The 26,245-nt window shown below is 44.0% G+C and overlaps 2 protein-coding genes across 2 annotated transcripts in view; both read right to left on the bottom strand.

The window, feature by feature from the left end:
• Positions 1–20,983, bottom strand: part of LOC309808023 (forkhead-associated domain-containing protein 1-like) — a gene marked incomplete at both ends in the record, with an annotated part of 321,911 nt that extends 300,928 nt beyond the window's left edge. Inside the window, 2 exons of the mRNA XM_082628037.1 lie at positions 1,160–1,366; positions 20,891–20,983. Coding sequence (XP_082484163.1) covers positions 1,160–1,366; positions 20,891–20,983 — 300 coding nt within the window. The remainder of the gene's footprint in view (positions 1–1,159; positions 1,367–20,890) is intronic.
• A 2,383-nt stretch (positions 20,984–23,366) lies between these two features.
• Positions 23,367–26,245, bottom strand: part of LOC309808022 (forkhead-associated domain-containing protein 1-like) — a gene marked incomplete at both ends in the record, with an annotated part of 95,736 nt that continues 92,857 nt past the window's right edge. Inside the window, one exon of the mRNA XM_082628036.1 lies at positions 23,367–23,378. Coding sequence (XP_082484162.1) covers positions 23,367–23,378 — 12 coding nt within the window. The remainder of the gene's footprint in view (positions 23,379–26,245) is intronic.

Raw genomic sequence — 26,245 nt, 5'->3', positions numbered from 1 at the left:
GCTGAGAAGCAGCAGGAGAAAACTGTCCCAGGTTTTCAAAGGCAAACGTGGTGGATGCGGTGTCACGAGCCCTGCAGCCTGAGGGACGGTGCTCATCTTCTCTGAGTGGGTATTTAGGGCTGCCTAGGGGACCCACACCCAGGATTCTGCCTAGATTCTCTAAACTTTATTTATTTATACCCAGCCTCGTCCCCGAAAGGACTTTAAGCCTCGGAGGTCTCAGTCCATGCAGTGTTCTTGGTGCTGGGGAGTGAGGTTAACACGCCGTCTCTCTGGGACACACACGACAGGTATTAATTGTGTGCTCACCACGAATGGGCATTATTCTGGGAGTTTTACAATTAGAACCATCTCATTTAGCCCTCGAGATAAGCCTGCAAGGTCATTGCTGGCGTTGGCCCCATTTTGTAGATGAGGAAACCGAGGTTCAGAGGGGTCCAATGGCTTCTGCAAGAGCGCACCGAGTAGGCCAGTGGCAGAGCTGGGGTTCTGACCCAGGACTGTGTTGCTAACCAGCCCCCATCCTGCCTCCCTACTGAACTAGATACTTCTGGTGACTGAGCTTTGCTGGGCGAATTTTGGCTTACGTTCCGCTTAACCTGGGGCCATACCTTAGGTCCTGATCCCGGGAACATTTCTGATCCGGTGTGATAACAGCTGGCAGGCCTTGAGCGTCTACTCCGGCCAGACACTTTGACTTTTTATACATAGATACTCTCTCAACGCCCTGCAGCGCTGAGAAGACCCAGACCCAGGCACGCAGAGAACCCTGGCCGAGGTCGCAAAGCTAGGAAGTTGCAGAGCACTGATCTGCCTAAAAAGGAAGCATCCATCTCTGCATCTTCAAAAGCACACACCTGCTTTCCACCTCCCCTCGCCAAGCTTCACTTTTCAGGAAAATGCTCTCGCTCTGGGCTGGTCCCTAGGAAACTCTTGCATGTAATTCCACGAAATGCCCAGAAGAGGGCGAGAGGACTCGCTCTCCCCGGGCACCCACGCGATGGGGCTGAACTTCGCAGAATCGCGAAAGGAAGAGTGACGCGCTCCAGACGAACTCCACCTGTGGCCGTACCCGAGCCCTAGGCTGCACGGAAGGTGACACAACACGGCACCTCTGCACCCCGCCCTCCCCCCGGGCCCCCGCAGGGCCTGGACTCACCGAGGCTGGGTTTTCGATGACCAGTTCGTAGGTCAGCCCTCTGGACCCAAACCTCAGGATGTCTCCGGGTAGGAGCTTCACAGCCACGTTCTGAATGTGGCACTCATTGACGAACGTGCCGTTGCAGGAATTGAAGTCGTGGAGAACAAAGCTGCTTTCGGCCTCATTATATTCAATGAGTGCGTGATGGTTGTCGACGTCTGCAGACTGAAATGCAGAAGGGGGACAGTCAGAGCCAGGAATAACAGGAATAACAAGGAATAACTAGTGCCACTGACACTGGGGGCCCCAATGTGCTAACCACTTCATCTGGCTGGACGGTCACTGCAATCCTCATTTTAAGAGGAGGATGCTGAGGGTCAGAGAGGTTAAGTGACTTGCCTAAGGCCACACAGCTAGTGAGTGGAGGGTCACCAGACCCTGACAGTAGACCCAGAATAGATGCCCAGTTTTAGGGTAGGGCGTCAGGCAACACAGAGGCAAGAGGGAACTCGGGGGGAATTGGCCAGGAATTGGCCACTTGATAGTTCTCTGATCCCATGCAAGTATCCTTTTGGTTGTCCCGAGTGGCAAGACAGCAGAAATGGTCCAACACAAACCAGAAAGGTCAGTTGGCAAGTGACAACTGTCCATTTACTGCAAGTGTTAAAGTTCAGGGGAGGTTTAGTAATAATTGTTGTTTTCATTTGTTTGTTCTATTCATTTTTAAAATAACATGATTTTTCTAATAATGCAGAAAATGAGAACTAGAGAAAAACACAAAGAAGACATTAAAATCACTTAGACTCCCGTCCCCCAGAGGCAGGCACTGAGAACACGGTGGTTCACATCATTCCAGTCTTTTCTCTATGCTTACAATCTTTTTAAAAAGTTTAAACACAATTGAGCTCACACCACAAAACATAGTTTTATAACTACCTTTTAAAAGCCTTGGTGTATAATGAAGGTTTATCCCATGTGATTAATTATTACTGTTGCTTCTTAAAAGCTAATCAGAATTTATCTAACCAAAGATGATCTATTTTTCAATAGGGGCCCTGGTGTGACCACATTTCCCACAAAAGAGAGAGACCCCAGACAGTGAATTGTCAGTGGCGTCAGAAACCTCCTGTGTAACCACTTTAATAAGAAGAATGAGCAAACCTTGGCACCAAGGAGGAAATATCACATCCCCCCTGGCCCTGGCGCCCTGGACTATGGGCTGCAGGGCACGTGTGGAGTCTTCTGTCTTCTCAGGACACTGCCTATGAGCCATCCACTCCAGCCTGAGACTTTGCAATTATTTTCTAAGTCACTCTTCTCAGAGTGCCTCATCCAACTTTCACAGAGAGTGCTTGGAATTAGAAATCTATACTAACGTCCCACAATATAATTATAACCAATAGCTTTTATTAATAATAGCTTATAGTATATGAATAGATAATAATATAACTGCATATATTAGTAGAATATATTAATGACACATTATGTGTAATTACACAAATGCCAGGAAATTTGCTAAATGCTTTACTGCATTATCCCATTTCATCTTCACAATAATTCAAAGGGATACTTCCTCATTTCAAAAAATTTAATTTTTTATTGAAGTCTAGTTGATTTACAATGTTGTGTTAGTTTCAGGTGTACAGCAAAGTAATTCAGTTATACATATATATAATATCTATTCTTTTTCAGATTCTTTTCTATCACAGGTTACTGCAAGATATTGAATATAGTTCCCTGTGCTGTACAGTAGGTCCGATAGTTACTCATTTTTTAGATGAGGAAACTGAGGCATAGAACGATTAAGTGTGCCCACAGTCAGCCACTTTGACTCGCTTGGCTTGTTCCCAGGTTTGCCTGATTCATATGACTGTGCCTTTACCCACTTTTCAAATTCCTACCAAACACTTTGGCACTTAAAATACTGAAACACAAGAAGAAAGCAGGAGTAGCTCTATTAATTTCAGGCAGAGCCAACTTCAGAGGAAGGAAAGTTATCAGGGATAAAGAGAGGCGATACATAGTGATAAAGGGGTCGATTCTCCAAGCAGACATAACAGTCCTTCATTGTATGTACCCAACAATAGAGCATCAAAGTATGGAAGGCAAAAACTGATAGAACTGCAAGGAGAAGCAGATGAATCCATCATGGTAGCTGGAGACCTCAACAGCCCTCTGTCAGTGATGGGCAGACCCACCAGGCAGAAAATTAATAAGAATGAAGTTGAACTGAACAGCACTACCATCATCTGGATCTAACTGGCAACCACACAGCTTCATCCCACAGCAACAAAACACACATCCTTCTCAAGCTCCCATGGAACATTCACCAAGCAGACCACATTCCAGGCCACGAAATATACCTCAACAAATGTAAAAGAATAGAAATTATGCAAAGTACGTTTTCAGAACACAATGGAATTAGGCTAGAAACCAATACCAGAAAGACAGCTGGAAAATCCCCAAATATTTGGAGATTAAACAACACACCTCTAAATAACAGATGGGTCAAGGAGGAAGTCTCATGGGAAATAAAAATTTATCTTGAGCTAAATGAAAATGAAAATACAACCTATGAAAATTTGCAAGATGCAGTGAAAGCAGTGCTTGGAGGGAAGTTTATGGCATTGAAGGCATACATTTGAAAAGATCTAAGCTTCCACCTTATGAAACTAGAGAAAGAAGAGCAATATAAGCCTACCACAAGCAGAAGAAAAGAAGCAATGAATGAAATAAAAAGCAGGAAAACAAGAGAGAAAAGTCAGCAAAATAAAGAGCTGTTTGGTCTTTTTTTTTTTTGTAAAGATCAATAAAATTGACAAACCTCTAGCAGGATAACCAAGAAAAAAAGAGAGAAGATACAAATTACTCAAATCAGAAATGAAAGCGATGGCATCACTACTGATCTCATGGACACTGAAGGGATACTAAAGGAATATTATGAATAATTCTATGCCCACAGATTTTATAAGTTAATGAAGTGGACCATTTCCTTGAAAGACACAATCTACTGAAACTCACACAAGGAGAAATAAATACTCTGAAAAGACTCATATCTAGTAAAGAATTTGAATCAATAATGAATAACCTTCCAAAATGGAAAGCACCAGGCCTGGATGGGTTCACTGGTCAATTCTATCAAACATTAAGGAAAGAATTATACCAGTTCTCAATAATCTCTTCCAGAAAATAGAAGAAGAGAGAACACTTCCCAGCTCATTCTGTGAGGCCAAACTTATTCTAATAGCAAAACCAGATAAAGATATTACAAAACAGGAAAATTGCAGACCAATACCTGTCATGAATATAGATGCAAAATCCTCAACAAAATATTAGCAAATTGAATCCAGTGATGTATAAAAAGAGTTCTACACCACAGACAAGTGGGATTTACTCCAGGTATGCAAGGCTGGTTCAATATTTGGAAATCAATTAATGTAATCCATCACATCAACAGCGCAGAGAAGAGAAATCGCATTATCATAACAGTAGATGCAAAAAGAGCATTTGACAAAATTAAACACCATCCATGATAAACTAACAAACCACCAAACCACCACAACAACTCTTGGCAAATTAGGGATGGAGGGGAACTTCCTCAACCTGATAAAGTACATCTATAAAAACCCTAAAGCTAACGTCATATTTAATGGTGAGAAACTAGAAACTTTCCAATTAAGATCAGGAATAAGGTGAAGATGTCCCCTTTCACCACGCATTTTCAACATTGTACTGTATCTCCTAGCTAATGCAACAAGGCAAGAAAAGAGAATAAAAGATAGATTGGGAAGGAAAAAGAAATCTTCTTTGGTGAGGTGTTTGTTCAGATCTTTTGCCCATTTTGCAGATGGCATGATTGTCTATGCAGAAAATCCCAAAGAACCGACAGAAAGCCCTCCTGGAACTAATGAGCAATTATAAGCAGGTTGCAGGATACATGATTAATATACAAAAGTCAATTGCTTTCCTATATACCAACAATGAACAAGTGGAATATGAAATTAAAAACACAACACCATTTACATTAGCACCAAAAAAAAAAATGAAGTACTTAGGAATAAATCTAACAAAATACTTAGCTATATGAAGAGGTATATGAAGAAAACTACAAAATGTTGATGAAAGAAATCAAAGTAGTCTAAATAAATGAAGAGATATTTCATGTTTGTTTGAAATTCCTTAATGATGTATGATGTTTAACATCTTTTCATATGCTTATTTGACATCTGTAGATTTTCTTTGGTAAGGTGTCTGTTGAGCTCTTTTGACCATTTTTAAGTTGGGTTGTTTGGTTTCTTATTGTTGATTTTTAAGACTCATTTATATTGTTTATTTATTTATTTTATTGAAATGTAGTCGATTTACAATGTTGTATTAATTTCTGCTGTACAGCAAAGTGATTCAGTTATACATATATATACATTCTTTTTAAAATATTCTTTTCCATTATGGTTTATCACAGGATATTGAATATAGTTCCCTGTGCTCTACAGTAGGACCTTGTTGTTTCTCCATCCTGGATGTAACAGCTCACATCTGCTAACCTCAACCCCCCACTCCATCTCTCCCTCAACCCCCTCCCCCTTGGCAACCACAGTCTGTTCTCTATATCCATGAAGACTCATTGATTTTGGATACATGCTTACAGCATCTTTATTCATAACTGCCAAAAACTGGAAGCAACCAAGATGTCCTTTAAAAGGTAAATGGATAGACAAATTGTGGTACATCCATACAATGAAATACTAGTGATAAAAATAAATGAGTTATCAAATAACAAAAAAGACATGGAGGAATCTTAAATGCATATTGCTTAGTGAAAGAACCTAGTCTGAAAAGGTTACATACCATATGATTCCAACTGTATTAAATTCTGGAAAAAGTAAAACTATAAGGAGAGTAAAAGATCAGTGCTTGCCAGGGGCACAGGGGCTCTGGGGCTCAGAATGAAGAGGAGGGGCACAGAGGATTTCAGGGCAGTGAAAATATTTTTTATGATACTGTAATGGTGGATACTTGTCACTATACATTTGTCAAAAGGAAAGAACGTACAACGCAAAGAGTGAACCCTAATGTAAACTATGGACTTAGTTAATAATAGCATATCAATATTGGTTCATCAGTTGTAACAAATGTACCGCACTAATGCATGATGTTAATAATAGGGGAAACTGTGTGTATTGGAGGGGTGGATATATGGGAACTCTCTGTATTCTCTGCTCAATTTCCTGTAAACCTAAAACTGTTCAAAAAATAAAGTATTTAAAAAAATGAAAACACATTAGTTCTTTGGAAAATGTCACCCACATCATCTTCATCACCATTGCCATTGATCTTTGTGTCCTTTGAACCTTTGATAACCCATGAATGAGAGAAATTCTGTGTGTTACATTTTGTTTGTCTCTTCCCAGGCTTCACTGCTTTCAGTTCCTCAAAAACTGTCAAGCCATTATTAAGAAATCAAAGCAAGCAGGAAGTTTTAAATGACTCCACAAATTTGGGTGAGTCTCTACCACATGTTAGGCCAGGAGACAGCTTCCTAGTTTGGCCCTATAATATCACTCGCTCCCTTTACTTGGAAAATTGCTAAATGCTGCTACTGGACAGACGCCCTGCTGCTAATACAGACTGACTCTATAAGCCCCAGCCTACTCAGCTGTCCAACTATGAGATGAACTGTTATTTATTTATTATTATTTTTATTATTATCCTTATCATCATCTAACATATTTTGAGGGCATCCTGTGAACTGGGCCCTGCTGAAGCATTTTGTCTGCATTTTTATCATTTGATCTGCATGACAGCCCTAAACAGGGTCTCTATTATTATCTCCGTCTTAGAGATGAAGAAGCTGAGACTCAAATGGTGAAGTGAGAGGACAGCATTACCTTGATACCAAACCCAGACAAAGACACTACAAGAAAACTACAGACCAATATCTCTTATGAACACTGATACCACAATCCTCAACAAAATAGGAGGAAACCGAATTCAACAGCACATTAAAAGGATCATACACTATGACCAAGTGGGATTTATTCTTGGAATGCAGACTTGATGGTTCAACATATGAAAATTAATCCACGTAATACATCACATTAACAGAAAGAAGGAAAAAAATGATCATCTCGATTAATGTACAAAAAGCATTTGACAAAATGCAACACTCTTTCATGATAAAAGCACTCAACAAACAGGGAATAGAGGGAAATTACCTCAACATAATAAAGGTCAAATATGAAAGGCCCACAGGTAGCATCATACTGAAAGGTGAAAGACTGAAAGCTTTTCCTCTAATTTCAAGAATAAGATAAGGATACCTGCTTTTGCCACTTCTATTCAACAAAGTACTGGAAGTCCTAGCCAGAGCAATTAGGCAAGAAAAAGAAATAAAGGCATCCAAATTCGAAAGGAAGAAGTAAAATTATCTCTGTTCACAGGCAACATGATCTTACATGTACAAAATCCTAAAGAGTCCATGAAAAACCACAACCCTCCTAGAACTAATAAATAACATTCACTAGCAAAATCGTAGGACACAAAATCAACACACAAACATCAGTTGTGTTTCTATATGCTCACAATGAACAATCTGAAAAGGAAGTTAAGAAAATAATTTCATTTACAATAGCATCAAAATGAATAACATATTTTGGGATAAATTTAACCAAGGTGGTAAAAGATGTGTACACTGAAAACTACAAAGTGCTGCTGAAAGAAATTAAAGACACAAATAAATGGAAAGACACCCTGTATTCGTGGGTTGGAAGACTTAATATTGTTAAGATGTCATTACTACACAGCAGGATCTACAGATTCAAAATCCCAACAGCAGTTTTGGCAGAAATAGAAAAATCCATCCTAAAATTCATATGGAATCTCAGTGGGCCCCAAATAGCCAAAAGAATCTTGAGAAAGAAAAGCAAAGCTGGAGGTCTCACACTTCCTGATTTCAAAACTTACTGCATACAAAGGTACAGTAATCAAAACAGTGTGATACTGACATAAGGTCAGGCACATAGGCCAATAGAATAGAATAGAGAGCACAGAAATAAAACTTTGCATGTATGGTCCAATGATTTTTGACAAGGGTGCCAAGATTATTCAATGGGGAAAGAGCAGTATTTTCAACAAATGATGCTGGGAAAGACTGCAAAAGAATTAAGTTGAACTCTTACCTTACACCATGTATAAAAATTAACTCAAAGTGGATCAAAGACTTAAACAGAGTCTAAAACTATAAAACTTTTAGAGGAAAGCACAGGAGGAAAGCTTTATGACATTGGATTTGGCAATGCATTTTTGGATATGATACCAAAAGCATAGGCAGCAAAAGTAAAAATAGATAAATTCAACTATATCAAAAATTAAAACTTCAGTGAATCAAAGGACACAATAAACAGGGTGAAAGGCCATCTAGAGAATGGGAGAAAATAGTTGCAAAACACAAATCTGAAAAAGGGTTAATATGAAGAATATATAGAGAACTATAACTCAACAACAACAAAAAAGAACCCCCAAATAACCTGATCAAATATGGGCAAAGAACTGGAATAGACATTTCTCCAAAGAAGATATATAAATGTCCAACAAGCATATAAAAAGATGCTCAACATTACTAGTCATTAGGGAAATTCAAATCAAAACCACAGTGAGATACCACCTCATACCCATTAGGATGGCTACTATCAAAAACAAACAAACAGCAACAGAAAATAACAAATGTTGGCAAGGATGTAGAGTAGGGGAACACTTATGCACCGCTGAGAATGTAAAATGGTGCAGCTGATATGGAAAACAGTAGAGCGGCTTCTCAAACAATTTAGAATAAAATTATCATATGATCCAGCAAGTCCACTTCTGGGTATATACCCCAAAGAATTGAAAGCAGGAACTTAAAGAGATATTTGTACACTCATGTTTATAGTAGCATTATTCACAATTGCCAAAAGGTGGAAGCCACCCAAGTGCCCACTGACCGATGATTGGATAAGCAAAATGTGGTCCATCCATACAGTGGAATATTATTCAGTGTAGGAGGAAGGAAATTCTGACACATGCTACAACATGGATGAACCGTGAGGACATTATGTGAAGTAAGTGTCACAAAAAGGCAAATTTTGTATGATTCCACTATGTGAGGTACATAAAGTAGTCAAGCTCATAGAAACAAAATAGAACGGGGGTTGCCAGGAGCTGGGGAAGGGGGAAACGGGGAGTTGTTGTTTAATGGGTACAGTTTCAGTTTTGCAAGATGAAAAATTCTGAGGCTGGTTGCACAACAATGTGAATAACTTACAACTACTGATCTGTACACTTAAAAGTGGTTAAGACGGTAAACTTTATAGGTATTTTACCACGATTTAAAAAATGGCTAAGATGAAGGGACTCACTCAACATCAGGATGCTGGCCCAGGGCAATGTCAGGGTTTGAACCCAAGTCTAATTCCAAAACTTGTACCTTTGATTTGTACCCTGTGATTTTCAGAGTAGAGAGTGATTTAATAATGAGAGAGGAGACAGGCAGGACCTAATATACAAAACAAGTGCATTTTTTAAGGCTCCTGCATTGAAAATGTCTTTAAAAAGTATATAGTGAGTCCATAAAATATTGAGATGTTTAAACTTCTATTAACAATGACCATCTGCTCTGATGACCCCTGTGCTTTAAGGAAGCCTCCTCGGGAAGCTGACTTAGTTATGACGTTGCCCTGAGGTTCGCTGACATTGTCGCTGAGGTTCGACGTGTACCTGGAACTGTCCTTTGAGCTAGGTTTCAACCTTGCATCACCTGGCACTGGGAAGCCCCATCTCAGACCATAACCTTGCGCTCCCGGCCTTCCTTATCCTCTATCTCGTCCTCTCCTTGAGTCACGTAGCCTTTGCTCCCTGTTTGCTCCCTATGGGTAATGCCCTATGCTCACCCAGCCTGGGCCCTGCTCAAGCTCACCAGCTCCTTCAAGTCCATCCCGGCCCCCAAACCCTCCTGCCACCCTCACACTTCTGTCCTGAGGCTGGCCCAGTGCCCTTTGGGCACCCCAGACAGCAGATCCCTGCTCTCAGGCTTTTCATTCTACTTTGACAACAGCCTCCTAGGTCTTCACCTCCTGCACCTGCCGGCATTCTCCGTCTGCTTCTCCCGACCCTCCTCCATCCCTTTACACGGTGCCCTCTGCCCAGCAGGCCCACCTGTGCAGCTACATCCATGGGCTGATGGGCTCCTTGTCTCTGGTTTCTTGTTGGGTTTGGCCAATGGGGGGTTAGAGATCAGAGCAGGGAGGAGAGAGCTTGGGGTACTTACTCCCCTGGCTTCCTTTCTCTGGGGCCACACAGCTTCCCTCAGAGGACTCTACCCAGCCCTCGGGGTCTCCGGGTCCCAGGAAATGCCCCTGCCCCTCACCCCTCAGCTCTGGGGGTGGGAACAGTCCTCACTCATACTAGCTCTGGGCCCTGCACTATCCTTTGAGGTTTCTCTGAGCCCTGCCCACTCCCTATGGAGTCCCTTCAGGAAACACCCCTCCATCACTCCACACCCCTGTGAATGTGCCTTCAGCTCCCTGCCAGGACCTGGACTTCCCAGGCATGGAGAAGCTCTTAGATGGGACCTTCAAGGCTTCTCTTAGCTGCCAAGGGCCTCTGGGTGGTCCTGCCTTCATCCCACCCTGGTCTAGTCCCTCTGCTCAACCATCTCCTCTTCTGCATCCTCACCTTGACAGTGTAACTTCCGTCTAACCTGTGAACGTGCTCACCACCCCCTCGGCCTTGAAATGCCGCCCCTTCCCCCTTCCTTTCCTTTATTGTCAAATGGCTTCAAGAGGTTCCTCTCCCGCTGGGTCCTCAACCCACTGCCATTGCCCTCGGGGGCCTCCTCGGGCTCTCGGCCTCCCTGTGACATGTGACACAGTTGTCAGAGAGAGGCACGTGGCCTGGTGGTTCAGGGGTTGGGGGAGCAGGGCAACGTGGTGGTTATTAGACTGGGCTCGAGTCCAGCTCTCCTACTTCCTAGCAGGGTGACGTTGGGCAAGTGATACCTCAGCTTCCTCATCTGTAAGGTAACAAAAGGACCATCTTATAAGTTACTGGTGACCTATAAATGATATAACACATACAAAAGCACTTAGAAGAGAACATAGGGCAAATGGGAAATGTTCTCTGTTATGAGCAAGAGGATGGGCTCTGGAGTTAGAAAGCCTTGAGTTCAAGTCCCACCTCTGCTACCTTCCAGCTGTGCAGCCTGGGGCATGGTTCTTTGCTTCTCTTTGGTTGCTCCCTGAGCAGCAAAAATGAGTTTGATAAGCTGGGCTTCATAGGATTGACAAAAGGTACTGCTTGGTGAAATGTTCAAAGGAGTGGGATAACATTTTTAAAATTAACTCGTGTGTGTGTGTGTGTGTGTGTGTGTGTGTGTGTGTGTGTTTTATCTATTTCTTTTAACCTTTTGGTTCTAGGCTATCCCATCCCCCAGCCCCATCCCCCCACTGCCTCCAGAAAGGGATGTAGTGCAGAGATAGTAAAAAAAAAAATGGGGTTTTCAAAAGAATAAGGATATGAGGAAACGGCCAGGCGCTGGTGAGATGACGAGTCTGGGATTGGAAGGAAAGAAGAAGCTCCTCTGCTTCCCCGTCAGCTGGATCTTTCCTCCCCGGTCTCCCCGGGAGAGCCCTGTGGACCGGCAAGGCCTCAGGAGAGGCTGGTCCTGAAATCAGACTGCCCGAGCGTGGTGCCCAGTGCCCCAGCCTCCCTCTGTGACCTCAGGCAGGATACTCAGCCTATCTGTGCCTCAACGCCCTCATCTGTAAAGTGGGGCAAACAACACTAACCTCCTAAGGATGAAATGAGTTAATACACTCGAAAGTGCCCAGAACAGTACCTGGCACAAAGCAAGCTGTCTCTGTGATGAATACCCTCAGCCTGGCAACAGCTCTCTGGCTCCCTCACCTCTCTGACTGCTTCCAGGTCTCCACGCCGGGTTCCTCTCCCCTCAGATGTCCATTTCCTCTGCACTCTGTCCATGGGCTGGGGCCACTGTACCACCCCCTCGATTTGCAGGTGTGTATTTCCAACCCCTGGTTCATCTCCAGGCCCCAAACTGCCTCGCCGCTTCCGGGATGTTGAGGTGCTCACTCAACCAGTCCTGCTTCCTGCCCTCTTGGTAACGGTGTTATCACCTTCCAGCTCATCCAGCCATCTTTCTCCATGGCCTGTGGCATTGATCCTACTGATTCTTCCAGAAAGCTCTCAGACCAGTCTCAAAGCAATGGTCCAGTCAGGTGGTAGTATTAATGTGGTGGGCAGAATGGTCTCCCAAAGATGCCCATGCCCTGATCCCCAGAACCTGGGAATATGCTCCATGACGTGGCCAAAGGGACTGTGCCGATGTCAAGGTTACTAATCAGTGCTCTTAAAAGAGGGAGACTAGGGACTTCCCTGGTGGCTCAGTGGTTAAGAATCTGCCTGCCAATGCAGGGGACACGGGTTCAAGCCCTGGTCCGGGAAGATCCCACATGCCATGGAGCAACGAAGCCCATGTGCCACAACTACCAAGCCTACACTCCAGAGCCCACGAGCCACAACTACTGAGCCCACGTGCCACAACTACTGAGTCTGCGCGCCTAGAGCCCGTCCTCCGCAACAAGAGAAGCCACTGCAATGAGAAACCCGTGCACCAAAACAAACAGTAGCCTTCGCTCGCTGCAACTAGAGAAAGCCTGTGCTCAGCAACAAAGACCAAACCCAGCCAAAAACTTTAAAAAAATTTTTTAAAAAGTGGGAGACTATCCTGGGTTATCCAGGTGGGACTAATTGAACTCCACCAGTCCTTATAAGCAGAGAACTTACTCTGGCTGGATTGGAGAGATAAGTGGTGTTTCTTGCTGGGCCCCCACTTAACAGCCCCAATGCTCCTCTTCCTGGGAAAGCACCAGGTCAACGTTTCCTCTTTACCCAAATCGCCCCCTAGATGGCGCCACCTCAGTCTGTTGCATGAATGAGGATCACAAGAACATTCATCTCACATTTCACTGACAACCCTCATTCTGGATTCCACAGGGTGGAATTTCCCTAGCTTACTCAATTCTCTTGTTATCTCAGTTAACTGAGAATTTCCAATTTAGATATTAGATGTTCCCAAAGCTAAATTTACACTCAGAAAGTGAAGCTTCTGTTTTTAGAAGCTTGAGTCAGCTCAGTCTGAAACTCAGCCTCACCTCCCCCGTCTAGCTGTGTGATTTGGGCCAGTTCCTTAACCTTTCTGAGTCCCATGTCCATGTCATCAAATGAGGATAATAATGATAATAGTAGTTCTCACCTTCACAGGATTTGTTTTGAGGATATAATTCTGTAAATATATATACAGAACATATATAGATGATGTATAAAGCCATGTGAGATACAGTAAGTAGTCCATACATGTATGCTGTAGCTATTTGTATTATGTATGCTATTCAAAAGATTATGATCGAAAATTTCTTTCATCTCACATCCATCAGAATGGCTACTATACAAAAAAAAAAAAAGGGAAGGGCTTCCCTGGTGGTGCAGTGGTTGGGAGTCTGCCTGCCGATGCAGGGGACACGGGTTCGTGCCCCGGTCTGGGAGGATCCCACATGCCGCGGAGCGGCTGGGCCCGTGAGCCATGGCCGCTGAGCCTGCGCGTCCGGAGCCTGGGCTCCGCAACGGGAGAGGCCACAACAGTGAGAGGCCTGCGTACTGCAAAAAAAAAAAAAAAAAAAAAAAAAAAATGGAAATAACAAGTGTTGGTGAGGACGCAGGGCAAGTGGAACCCTTGTGCACTGTTGTGAGAATGTAAATTGTTGCAGCCACTATGGAAAACAGCATGGCGGTTCCTCAAACAATTAAAAGTAAAATTATCATATGATCCAGCAAGTCTACTTTTGGGTATATATCCCAAAGAACTGAAAGCAGTGGCTTGAAGAGATATTTATACACCCATGTTCATAGCATTGTTTGCAACAGCCAAAAGGTGGAAACAACCCAAGTGTCCATTGGTAGATGAATGAATAAACAAAATGTGGTGAATCCACACAATGGAATATTATTCAGCCTTAAAAAAGGAAGGAAATTTGGACACATGCTACAGCATGGATGAACATGGAAATTATACTCAGTGAAAGAAGCCAGTCACGAAAAGACAAATACTGGTATGATTCTACTTATATGAGATACCCAGAGTAGTCAAGGTCATAGAGACAGAAAGCAGAACGGTGGTTGCCAGGGGCTGGGCCGGGGGGGCATGGGGATATATGGGGATATATACCCATGGGGATATATACCCATGTTCTTTCATGGGTGCAGTTTCAGTTCTGCAAGATTCAAAGAGTTCTGGAGAATAATGGGGGTGACGGCTGCACAACAGTGTAAATACATTTAATGCCACTGAACTGCACACTTAGTAAAAGTGGTTAAGATGGTAAATTTTATGTTATGCATATCTTACCACGATAAAAAAAATGAGAAAAATGAGACCACGATCTAGCCCTTTCCTCTGAACGTTTCCTCTTGGAAGCCCTCCATCTGCCGGTGAGAAACTACACCCATCAATTGCTGTGGTGGGAACTGAGCAATGAAATCAGCCGCCAGTTCCCAAACAGGGGACAAAACATTCCCTGAGGACTGGCGAGACCAAACAGGTGAACCCCCAGAGCGAGGAGCACTTGGGGAGAAGCCAGGGGTGAGGAGGGGGTGAGGGGGGGTACGGGAGCACAACCAAGGCGGGAGGACAAGCGCGATGCAGATGGGGAGCCAGCAAGTGCACCCTCCCAGGCCTGTTTCATTCCGTGGATTTCCCCACAGAGAGTCCACCTGTCACCTTATGTCTCAAAATGTAGGTGTTCGCTTAGAATAAGAGAAATGTGAATTGAAATGACACAGGTACCATACTTCACCCCGTAGATCAGTGAAGATCCAATGGGGGGTCAGCACCCTAGGCTGGGGAGTGAGTGGCAGACGGGCGTCCACTTCTGGCAGGACACCACATCCGGAAACCTCTGGTGGGCAATTTGGCCATGCCCATCAGAGTTACAGCTGTGTGTGTCCTTTGACAGAGCAGACATACCTGCACGTCCGTGAAATGATGCAAATAATAGGACAATCCCAGCAGCCTTGTTTAATAATAATAAACAAGATTATGGTGTAGGCTCTGGTTCTTTCCTGAGAGGCAGCCCAGAACTGGCAGGGGCCAGGAAAAGGGACGAGAGTCATCCGGCTGGATAGGATCTGGTGTGTGTGTGTGAGATCAGTCTGGCTTCACGACCCTCAGATCCCACGCGAGAAGGGCTGACACAGGCTGGAGAGATGGCTCCACCCATGAGCAAGGAGCCGGCTGGCAGGACACTGACCACCGAAGGTGGAGGTGCGGACACCAGCATTTCAGCCCCCTGTCATGTCTGTTCTTTCTTTTTCCCCTCCATCTCCACCCTCCCAGCTGCAGTCCTGCGCTGACTTGGGCTGTCCTAGAGCTCAGTCTTCTAGGGATCCTGGAACCTCCCTAGGGTGGGACTGGGGGAGTCCCTGGGGAGGGGGTAGGGTCAGTCAGCCCTTCATTGTTTAACCTTTGCTTCTCTTTTCCTCAAAACAAAGTTTATTGAAATAATACACACACACACACACACACACACACACACACACACAAGCAGGAGCTCTGCTGATCAAGAAGGGCGAGGGAGGGAGCACTGATGGTGGGGTTCTCAAAGTGTGGTCCTGGAACCAACTCCAGGGGACTCCATTCCCCCGACCTGAACCTGGGGAGCATATAAATGTGAAGATTCCTGGGCCTTACCCCAAACCCACGGGGTCAGAATGCCTAGGAGTTCATGTTGAACAACCACTCTTAAACATACGGAAAATCCAACAGCCACTGGCTTTGGTGTTTCTTCATTCTGGAAGAACTGAGTCCTTTTCTCAGCAGAGTTTAAATAACAGCCATATCCAACTCTAAAAAATACAGTTTACAAGACACATCAAATCATATAAATTATAACTTGCAAGGTTTAGCTGTGAAATGAGCAAGGCTGAGGCTTTTGAGCCGTGTAAAATGGGAGAGGGGAGATTGTGAATAGAGCTCCTGATGGCTCGCCTGCACACAGCAGCCGGGATGTTCACTGGCAGGTCTCCCCCTTGTTTACAATCCTTCAAGCCTTCTTCCCACTGCTTTTCAGATAAAGATCAAAACCCTTATGGTGACATGAAGGAGGCCGACTTGTCCCTTAGAACTCCTCCTTCCCACTCTGACTTCTGGACGCCCTGGTTTTCTCTCAGTCCCTTGGGTTCACAATATGCTCTTCCACCCCAGGGCCTTTGCACATGCCATTCCCTTCTCCTTTTGTCTAGTTAAGTCCTCCTTGTCTTCCATATTCCTTTCCTTTACAGCCCCAATGTTGGAATGGAATTAGCCACACTTTGTGGGATCATTTGACTTATTTCTCTCTCTCCTGGCAGCTTCCTGATGGCAGGGACCATGTCCAGTTCTGACATCGTTGTACCCCTAGACTTGGCTCGGTGCTGAGGCTCTGGGTAAATACTGTGCAATGAATGAGTGATAGCAACAGTTATCACTGTTGACTATAAACACTTCTCACTAGCCTGGCTATAAACAGGCTTCCTATTGCCTTTAGGGAACCAAACTCCTTACAGGATATACAAAAAAGTCTGGAGGGTAAAACCCTGCAAATATCAATATTGATTTTTCCCTGAGCCAAATGATTACAAGTGACTTTTATTTTCTTCCTTATATTTTCCTTTCTCCCAATTTTTAAAAACAAGAAGCATGTAACTACCTTCCATTATCGGAAAGAGTAAATGATGTTGAAATACTATGATACCAATAGTCAAAACAACATGTCAGCCTTGCTGATGAGTAGAAATCTTTAGAAGCATGACTGCCTATTCTTTAGGATTGATCCAGGCAAATAAAACAAACAATCATTTTTTATTTGCTAGATGTAACCTCTGGGTAATTGCAAGGATGACTTTTTAGTAATATAAATCCCTGATTTTTTTTTTTTTTGCGGTACGCGGGCCTCTCCCATTGCGGATCTCAGGCTCTGGACACGCAGGCTCAGTGGCCATGGCTCACGAGCCCAGCCGCTCCACGACATGTGGGATCTTCCTGGACTGGGTCACGAATCCGTATTCCCTGCATCGGCAGGCGGACTCTCAACCACTGTGCCACCAGGGAAGCCCAGTGACGTATTTCTTAAGCTAAGTCCGAGGAGCAGTAAGCAGTCAATTATTTCTATACAATGAATGCAACTCAATTTCTGTCTAGTTAATAACTGTCCTCATTGGTTCCCTTTTCCAAATGGCTTATTAATGTCAGTGGATCCTCATCTCAACCCTGTGCACCTCTGAGGATTCTTCTCAGTCTCTGTTTTAGGAGACCATAATAATGATCATTGTGTCATTCACTGAGCACCACATGCCAGGCTCTTTATGTGCATTTCTCACTTAATCCTCAGAATAACCCTGTGAGGTAAGAGGTTTACAGACAGGGAAAAGGAGCTCAGAGTGATTAAGTAATATGGTTGAAGTCACTCAGCCACAAAGTAGCCTAATGAGATTCAAACCCAGGCCTGTCTATCTCCAAAGCCTGTGCTTTTAAAAATTACTACACTTTTCTAATATCATAGTCAGGTTCAAAACAGAGATCTCTGTCTCTACTTTAGCCAGACAGGAAATAAAACTACCCCAAATCTATGCCTTGTTAGGATAAAGAAGAAACTACAGTTCTTCTTTTTCCTCCCACTTTGCACATTGCACAGATGTTCTGTGTCCTTGAAGGGAGACCATATCATGGAGGAGAATCTCACGGGGACGTTCATGGAGTTATCTTTAAATCTGTTGCGTTTACAATAAACATTCTCAGAAAACTAGGAATAAAGGGGGAAATTTCTCACTTCCTAAGAACATGTATAAATACCCTACAGCTAACCTCGTACTTAATGGTGAAAGACTGACTGCTTTCCCCTAAGGTCAGGAACAAGCGAATATAAGGATTTATACACTGCTCTTGTTCAGCAGAGTCCTGGAAGTCTTAACCAGGGAAATAAAGCAAGGAAAAGAAGATTCAAGGCATTCACATCTCCTTTTCTGAAAGGAGAAATAAAATTGTTCTTATTTGCAGATGACATGATTGTTTATGTATAAAATCCCAAGAAATCTACAAAAGCCCTTATATAAGAAAGTGCAGTTAAGGTTCCAAGATACCAAGAAGCATACAAAAATCAACTGTATTTCTATATACTGTCAATGAACATGTGGACACCAAAATTAAAAATATAATACCATTTACAGTCACTCAAAAAAAAAAAAAAAGAGAGACATACTTAAGTGTAAATCTAACAAAACATGTACAGGACTTGTATGCTGAAAACTACAAAACACTCATGATAGACACTGAATAAATGGAGAAATATACCATGTTCATGAATTGGAAGACAATGTAGGAGTATATCAATTATTCTCACATTGATATATACGATTAAACACAATTCCAATCAAAATTACAGCATGATATTTTGTATATACAGACAGGCTTACACTAAAATGTAAACGGAAAGGCAAAGGAACTAGAATTAAAAATTAAAAATTTTTTTTCTTTAAAAAATTTTTTTAAAGAAAAGTGGGAGGAATCACTCTACCTGATTTAAGACTTACATAGCGACAGTAATCAAGGCTATCTCATAATGGTAGATCCATTATGACAAGTAGATCCATGAAACATAATAGGGAACTAAGAAGTAGCCCCCACAGAAAGTATGGCCAGATTATTTTTGACAAACTTGCAAAAGCAATTCAATGGAGAAAGGATAGTCTGTTCAACAAATGGTTCTGGAACAACTAAATATCCACATGCAAGAAAAATGAACTTTGACCTAAATCTCACATCATAAATAACAGTGAACCCAAAATGGTTCATAGATTTAAACATAAAACTATAAAACACTTAGAAGAAAACATAAGAGAAAATCCTCAGGGTCAGGGACCTGGTGGCATGTTCTTAGACATGACGCTAAAAGCATGATCTATAAAAGAAAAAAATAACTACCTGGACTTCATCAAAAGTTAAAGCTTTTGCTCTGTGAAATATTCTGCTAAGAGAATGAAAAGACAAGCTACGGATGGGGGAAAATATTTGCAAACCATCTATCTGACAAGGGACTCATATCTAAAATACATAATGAATTCTCAAAACTCAATGGTAAAAAAACAAACAATTCGATTAGAAATACTTAAAAGATATGAAGAGATATTTCACTGAAGAGGATATGCAGAAGGCAAACACGTACATGAAAAGACATTTAACATCACTATCGATTTGGGAAATGCAAGTTAAGACTATGATGAGATACCACTACACACTTACTAAAACAGCTAAAATGAAAAACAGTGTTTAGGCTAATTGCTGGTGAGGATGTATCTCACATTGCTGGTGGAAATGAAAAATGGTACAGCCACGCTGGATAAGCCTGGCAGTTTCTTTACAAACCAAATATATATAAACACATATGTTAATCCATGCAATCATACTCCTGAGCATTTATCACAGAGAAATAAAAACTTTGTTCACACAAAAACCTGTACACAAATGTTTATAGTACATTTATTTGTAATAGCCCCAAATGGAATCAAAATGTCCTTCAAAAAGTGAATGGTTAAACATAGGTGATACGTCCATACCGTGGACTATAACTCAGCAATAAAAGAACAAGCTAATAACCTAAATGGATGTCAGGGGTGTTACACTGAGTAAAAAAAAAAAAAATTCAATCACAAAGGTCATAGATAAATGATGAAAATTATAGAGACGGAGAACACATTAGTGGTTTTCGGAGCGTGGGGACGATGGTGGGAGGAGGAATTGTGACTATAAAAGGAGCATCACAAAGGACATCTCTGATGATGGAATACTCCTATATTCTGATGGCCACACCCAAATCCACATGTGATAAAATGGCACAGGACTCCACACATGCTTTGTGCCATTCTCTCTACTATTTGTGCATCTATAATTATTTCAAAATAAAGTTTAAAAAAATCTGTTGAGGGAAGTCTGAGAGAGGTCTGCCTTTCACAGTCCTAAAGGGATTCCATTGCATTTCTCTTTCTGCTTCAATATTTTAATCCCTTTCAAAATTTTAAAAGGCTCAAAGCCACTGTTTTTATAATTCCTTACTTACAATTTCTTCCAACTTCCTTGGCTGTCAATGAGCTGGGACTGTGGACCAAGCCACAGCTAATTCAGAGAATAGAATGAAATGAAGTGAGAGAGTGCTGAGGCCACGCCCAGGACTTATCCTGATTTACTACTTGGAGGTACGGGGACGGGGGAGGGCTCTGAGGGGCCCAGAGTCTCCAGAAGCTCTGGAAAGGGCGAGAGGCCATGGCTCAAGCTGGGCACTTCAGGTGGCTGTGGCTGCCAGATGCAGAGCAGGTGAAGGTCAAGCATCAGCTCTAAGCCCACCTTCCAAACCGCGCCATCAGGGTGGGACACTGCACACACAGTCAGCAAAGGACACAGGGCCATCGCACTTTGCACTGTGCTCATTCTTACCACATGTGCCAGGGAGACCCAGCACATGCGGGGATTGGTTATTGGTGGCACACCGAGGAAGGCTGGGACTGTTAGCCAGAGGCTGTGCTTTACAAGAGACTGGAGTCCACAGAACAGTAAGGACTTTTGGTGGTGTGAGGGGTAGGGAGGGTCGGGGACTGGCTAGGAAGAGGTCTTACCTCTAAAACAAGGTCTGAATTTTCATGCCTTCCAATCGTAGTGCTTTTATTCAGGACAAAATAGCCTTCTGCACTCTTTAGATAGGCTTTCATATTCTCTGCTTTCCCTATAAAACGTTTTCAGAAAACAATTTTGTTAGAAAAATACAGTCCTCTAATTATTCAATGTCATATTTAGAATGAAGGGAATACACCATAATGTCCACAGGAGAAGGCAGCAGAGGTAGGAGTGGATAGCTGAATTTAACAATGATCACAATGATAATTCCGCACATTTTTAAGACTGTCCTTTTAACAGTGATAGCCGGCATAGATGAGCTTGCTTCTGATCACAAGAGGACATCCTTTATGTAACTCAGAGCACAAACAAGCAATAGCAAAAAAAAAAAAACCCAAACAAATCTGAATTCCACTGATAACCACTCTCCACTTCCCATTAAGCTTAGTTTGGGGTTAGTTATCTGACAGAATCAAGTACTCAGTGTTACTAACCCACCACTTACTAGCTCTGTGACTCTGAGTGAGTTCCTTATTCTCTCTCTATGCCTCTGTTTCCTCATCGGTAAAATGGGGTTAATAATACTCTGTATCCCAAAGAGTTTTGTGAGGATTAAATGTGAAGCATCTAGAATGGTGATTGCTACACTAAACACCCATTTGTCCTACTGTGATTGTGACTGTTATTAATCTTGGGCTTCTGAACTTTGACTCAAAAAACCCCAACTTCTACAGAGCTTCTTAAAGTGTGGAAGAGTCAGTCATCAAGGAAATGGGAATTAGAAGATACTTTCTTTTTAAGTCACCACATTCCTTCATATATTTAGGTTGAAAATAAAATGATTTCCAAAGACAAAATATCAAGATTATAGCTTGGCTGTACGGTCAAGACTCTGTACATATCTTTTCCTGGCATTTTATTAGGAAAATGTCAAACACACAGAAAAGTTGAAAGAAGTGGATGGTGAACTTCTATAGAACCACCACCCAGATTCTACAATCAACATTTTGCTCTATTTGCTTTATCACATATCTACCCATCTATACATTTTATATTTTAATGCATTTCAAAGTAAATCCTATACATGTTTTTAAATTTTATTTATTTATTTTTGGCTGTGTTGGGTCTTCGTTTCTGTGTGAGGCCTTTCTCTAGGTGTGGCAAGCAGGGGCCACTCTTCATCGCGGTGCGCGGGCCTCTCACTATCGTGGCCTCTCTTGTTGCGGAGCACAGGCTCCAGATGCGCAGGCTCAGTAGTTGTGGCTCGCAAGCCTCGTTGCTCCGCGGCACGTGGGATCTTTCCAGACCAGGGCTCGAACCCGTGTCCCCTGTATTAGCAGGCAGATTCTCAACCACTGCGCCACCAGGGAAGCCCTATACATGTTTTTGGAAACATAAAAACGTCAGTGACTACTTCAGCTGGTTCCACGACGTTGATGATAATTCACAGGATATTTGAATTCTGATCCATCTCAGTGCCATGTCAAAGAAAGTCTCTGTGTGGGGTCTTCGTTGCTGCATGCGGGCTTTCTCTAGTTGCGGTGAGCGGAGGCTACTCTTCCTCACGGTGCGCAGGCTTCTCACTGCGGTGGCTTCTCCTGCTGTGTAGCACGGGCTCTAGGTGTGCAGGCTTCAGTAGTTGAAGCACGTGGGCTCAGTAGTTGCGGCACTAGGGCCCTAGCTGTGGCTCGCGGGCTCTAGAGTGCAGGCCCAGTTGTGGTGCACTGGCTTAGTTGCTCCGAGGTATGTGGGATCTTCCTGGACCAGGGCTCGAACCCGTGCCCCCTGCATTGGCAGGTGGATTCTTAACCGCTGAGCCACCAGGAAAGTCCCCAAAGTCTCTTTTCAACTGAAAGGTCACTGAAGTGTGAAGTTGTTAGACTGGATAAAAACAAAAATCATCTAGGTGTGACCGTAGAGGGTCTCCGGTCTGGCTCTGCTTTCCATCAACATCTCCATCATCATTCCGTCACTGAATCCCTACTAAGTGCCAGGCACTGGGCTATCCTTTTACACACATGGCCTCTTTTCATCCTCAGAACCACCCTGCGAGGCAGGTGTCAGTATTGTCCTGCTTTCCAAATGAGGAAACTGAGACTCAGAGAAGTTAAGGTCACACAATAGTAAGTGTGTGACAACTCTGGGCCTTTGCATGTAACCAGTGTACAAACCTCCATTGCTGCTGCTGGGGCAGAGTAGGGGTGGGGGAATTGCAATGTCTGCTGACACTTGGGACATGTAATAAAAGAAAGTCCTTGAAACCAGCATTCTATCCTCTGAAAGGAAGACGAGATCCTACCTGGGGATAAGAGAAATAAAAATAAGCAGGATAGTTTATATTTGTAATCTTTGAGGCCTGTGGATGTCCCACAAATATTGATGCTTTCATATAATGAGAAATAAGTTTTATTAAGTTCGCTGTCATGTATACAGGGGAAAAGACATTTCCTCTTCCTAAAAAACCATGCTCTGCTGCCTTCAGTTATTAATCTTCAAATGCAGAGGACCATGTTATCACGCAACACATTCAGGTCTAATTAAGCTAAAATGTAAACTTCCAAGAAATGTCTCTTCTGCAGGAAAACCACAGGAAACGCCACTAATCGAAAACTTAAACTTGGATCATGCGCATATTTGTTTTTTAGCTCTCACCCCAGATGTCCCCAAGGCTGGGGTCTTCTCTCTGCTCAGACGTCCCCCCTTGGGGCAACCACCTGACTGACCACTCTGGCTAAAGGCACCCTCAGTCATGTTATTCCCCTGCTAGTTTTCCCCTGCTGTGTTTCCTTCCTTGTACTTATCATTCTCTGACATGTTCTTGTTCCTTTCTTTAGTTATGCTTGCTGTTGGTTTCTCTTTCACTAACATATATGTTCCTGGAAGACCAGAACTGTGTTCATTTTGTTCAGAAGCGATTCTTCATGGGTATGTTGTGTTTGTACCCATCTTCAGAGCAAAGGCATTGAAAGATTTTGTCCTGCACTCACTTTCCGAGGATGCTTGTATGGCAAACAGCTTGGGAGGATAGAGGTAATGTTTCTAATAAAGATAACGGCTCCTTCTGGGGCAAAAGTTGGGCAGGTTTCCTAGCAGCCCCTTTCAAAGATTGCAGTTTCCTGAGTTTGGAGTTCCTTACCTGGGACACAGACCCACTGTGCGCACAGCATCCACACTGGCTGCTCTGCACCAGCCCGAGGGACTTTCAGGGCAACAGGAACCAATGTGCATATGCAGCTCTGCTGCCTGTTATGTAGGCTGTGCTGTGAGTAATCAAGTTCTTTGTTTCTGGCCCAGGAGTCTCTTGTCTTCTGCCAGGAACTATAAGCTGGGCAGGCTAACTTACTAACTTTCAAACAGGGTCAAATGTCAGACCTTTTACAGTTCCTGCCAGTTCTGTGCATTACCCCTTCTCCAGGGCAGGGGGCGGCGGGGGGGCAGAACCTGACACATAGTAGGTGCTTGGGAAACACTTGCTGAGTGAATGAAAATACAAAGGGCACCTCAAAGCAAGTCAGTACAGCCAGCTGGCTAGGAAGCTTTGATAGTAACTACCTTTCATTTTTCCTGTCAGTATCTAGCTTAGATGACTCCTTGGAAAACCTAAATTCTATCTCTTTAGCTTTTGGATTGGACAATATTTCTCCACCTTCATTTTGCCCTGTGCATCACTTCCTTGCGTGAAAACACTGTCAAAGTAATTTGAATGTGTGGAGCTCTGTGAATTCGTTCTTACTCAGTGCCATGGAGCACCAGCCACAGGAAAGAGCAAAAGGGCTTCAGTCATCTGTGTTCCCCCGACCACTTTGGATGGCTCAGAATTGGGTTATAGGAGCAAACTTTCTTTTGAGGTTTACAGTGGCCTCAAAGTTCCTTAAAGAAGGGGAGTTCAGGAAAGGGGTGTGTGTGTGTGTGTGTGTGTGTGTGTCTCTGACCATTGGGTGGGTGTTGTCCATAAATCAGGGGAAACAGGGGTTCCTCTCTTAATCCCAGCTATACCCACAGGACATCCAAGAGCTGGTGCCCAGGAGAGGCTTAAAGCTCCCGTGCCGCCTCCCTTGGGGGGCGAGGTAGGGGCTGCACTTAGGAAGGAATGGCTGGTGTTGGGGCACCTTTTCTGGGGTGCTCCTGGCGACCCGAGCCTGGATCAGAGAGTTCGGACTCGGCTGGCGCCGGGTCCCCTGCCTACCCCAACGCCCTTGACCTCGCAGGGCTGGCCTCCTCCGGCCCAGGTTTCTGCCCGCCGCCTCCTCGCGCGCCGCTCTCACCTGGCCAGAGGAAGAAGCCCACGCCTCGTCCTCCGCCGAGAGCCCTGACCTCCGCTCTGCCGCCCTCCCGCGGAGTCTCCAGGCGACAGCCCGCAGCCCGCGCGCCCGCCCGGCCTTTGTACGAACGTCGCCACGGCAACGCCATTCTGACGGCTGAGCTGGGGAGGGGCGTGGCGTGCGCGGCGCCCGAGGATGAGGGGGAGGTGCGCTGGCAGCACCCGGCCAATTACAGCCCGCTGCAGCGCTGCGAACCCTCCCCGACCTGCCCGCTAGAGGTCCCCAGCCCCGTTTCCAGGATGGGGAAACAGGCTCAGTGTTCACAGAAGTAGCTCCAAGTCTTACAGCGGGGAAGGAGCAGACTCGAGAATCCTTCCTACTGACCTTAGCTCTAGGCTCGGTGCGTTGAGGAGGGGGTGGTCAGGCGTGGGAGGGTAATGGAGCTGAACCACGAGAAGCCTGGAGGTTAGTCCCCCCGTCCCACCCGAATCTCTAGTTCTCTCTGTTGTGGAGGAGAAAACAGAGTAAGCTGGGGGACCATCACTTCAGGGGATGGGGGTGGAGATGGGAGATAGGTGCGGTGGAAGGAACACTTCTGAAAGAATGGAAGATTCTCCCACGTGCTAGGGAAGGGGTATTTACAAGCCCACAACCTTACTGTTCCTGTCCTTCCCTGTCAAAACTCGCGTTTATTCATTCATGTGTTCTTCACTTCTACAAACATCACCTGAGTCCCTACAAGGTCAGACGGTGGCCCCAGTGTTGACCTGGATCAGATCCTTAAGAAACCCCCCCGCACTCCCCATGGGCACGGGGCTGGGGGGATGGAGCGTGTGGAGAAGACATGCAAATGCCAACTATCTCCCCTCACCCCATGTCACCTCTTTTCAGATCAGCCCCTTCTGTCTGGGAGCAGAACAGCCCCGCTGACTACCTACAGAATGCCTCATTTCCCTGGCAGGAAATGACTGACAAGGTGCCCCAAGACAAACTCAAAATATTCATCTGAGAAAGATGAAAGATGGCAGACTCCACTCTAGTCAATTAGAAGAAGATATAAGAGAGAAAAATCATGGAAATCGATATGGGATGGAA

Source organism: Mesoplodon mirus, assembly GCF_964341445.2.
Source record: "Mesoplodon mirus genome assembly, chromosome: 7".
NCBI lineage: Eukaryota > Metazoa > Chordata > Mammalia > Artiodactyla > Ziphiidae > Mesoplodon > Mesoplodon mirus.
Note: the sequence above shows the minus strand (reverse complement) of the source record. Positions and strands in the feature narration are given on the sequence as shown.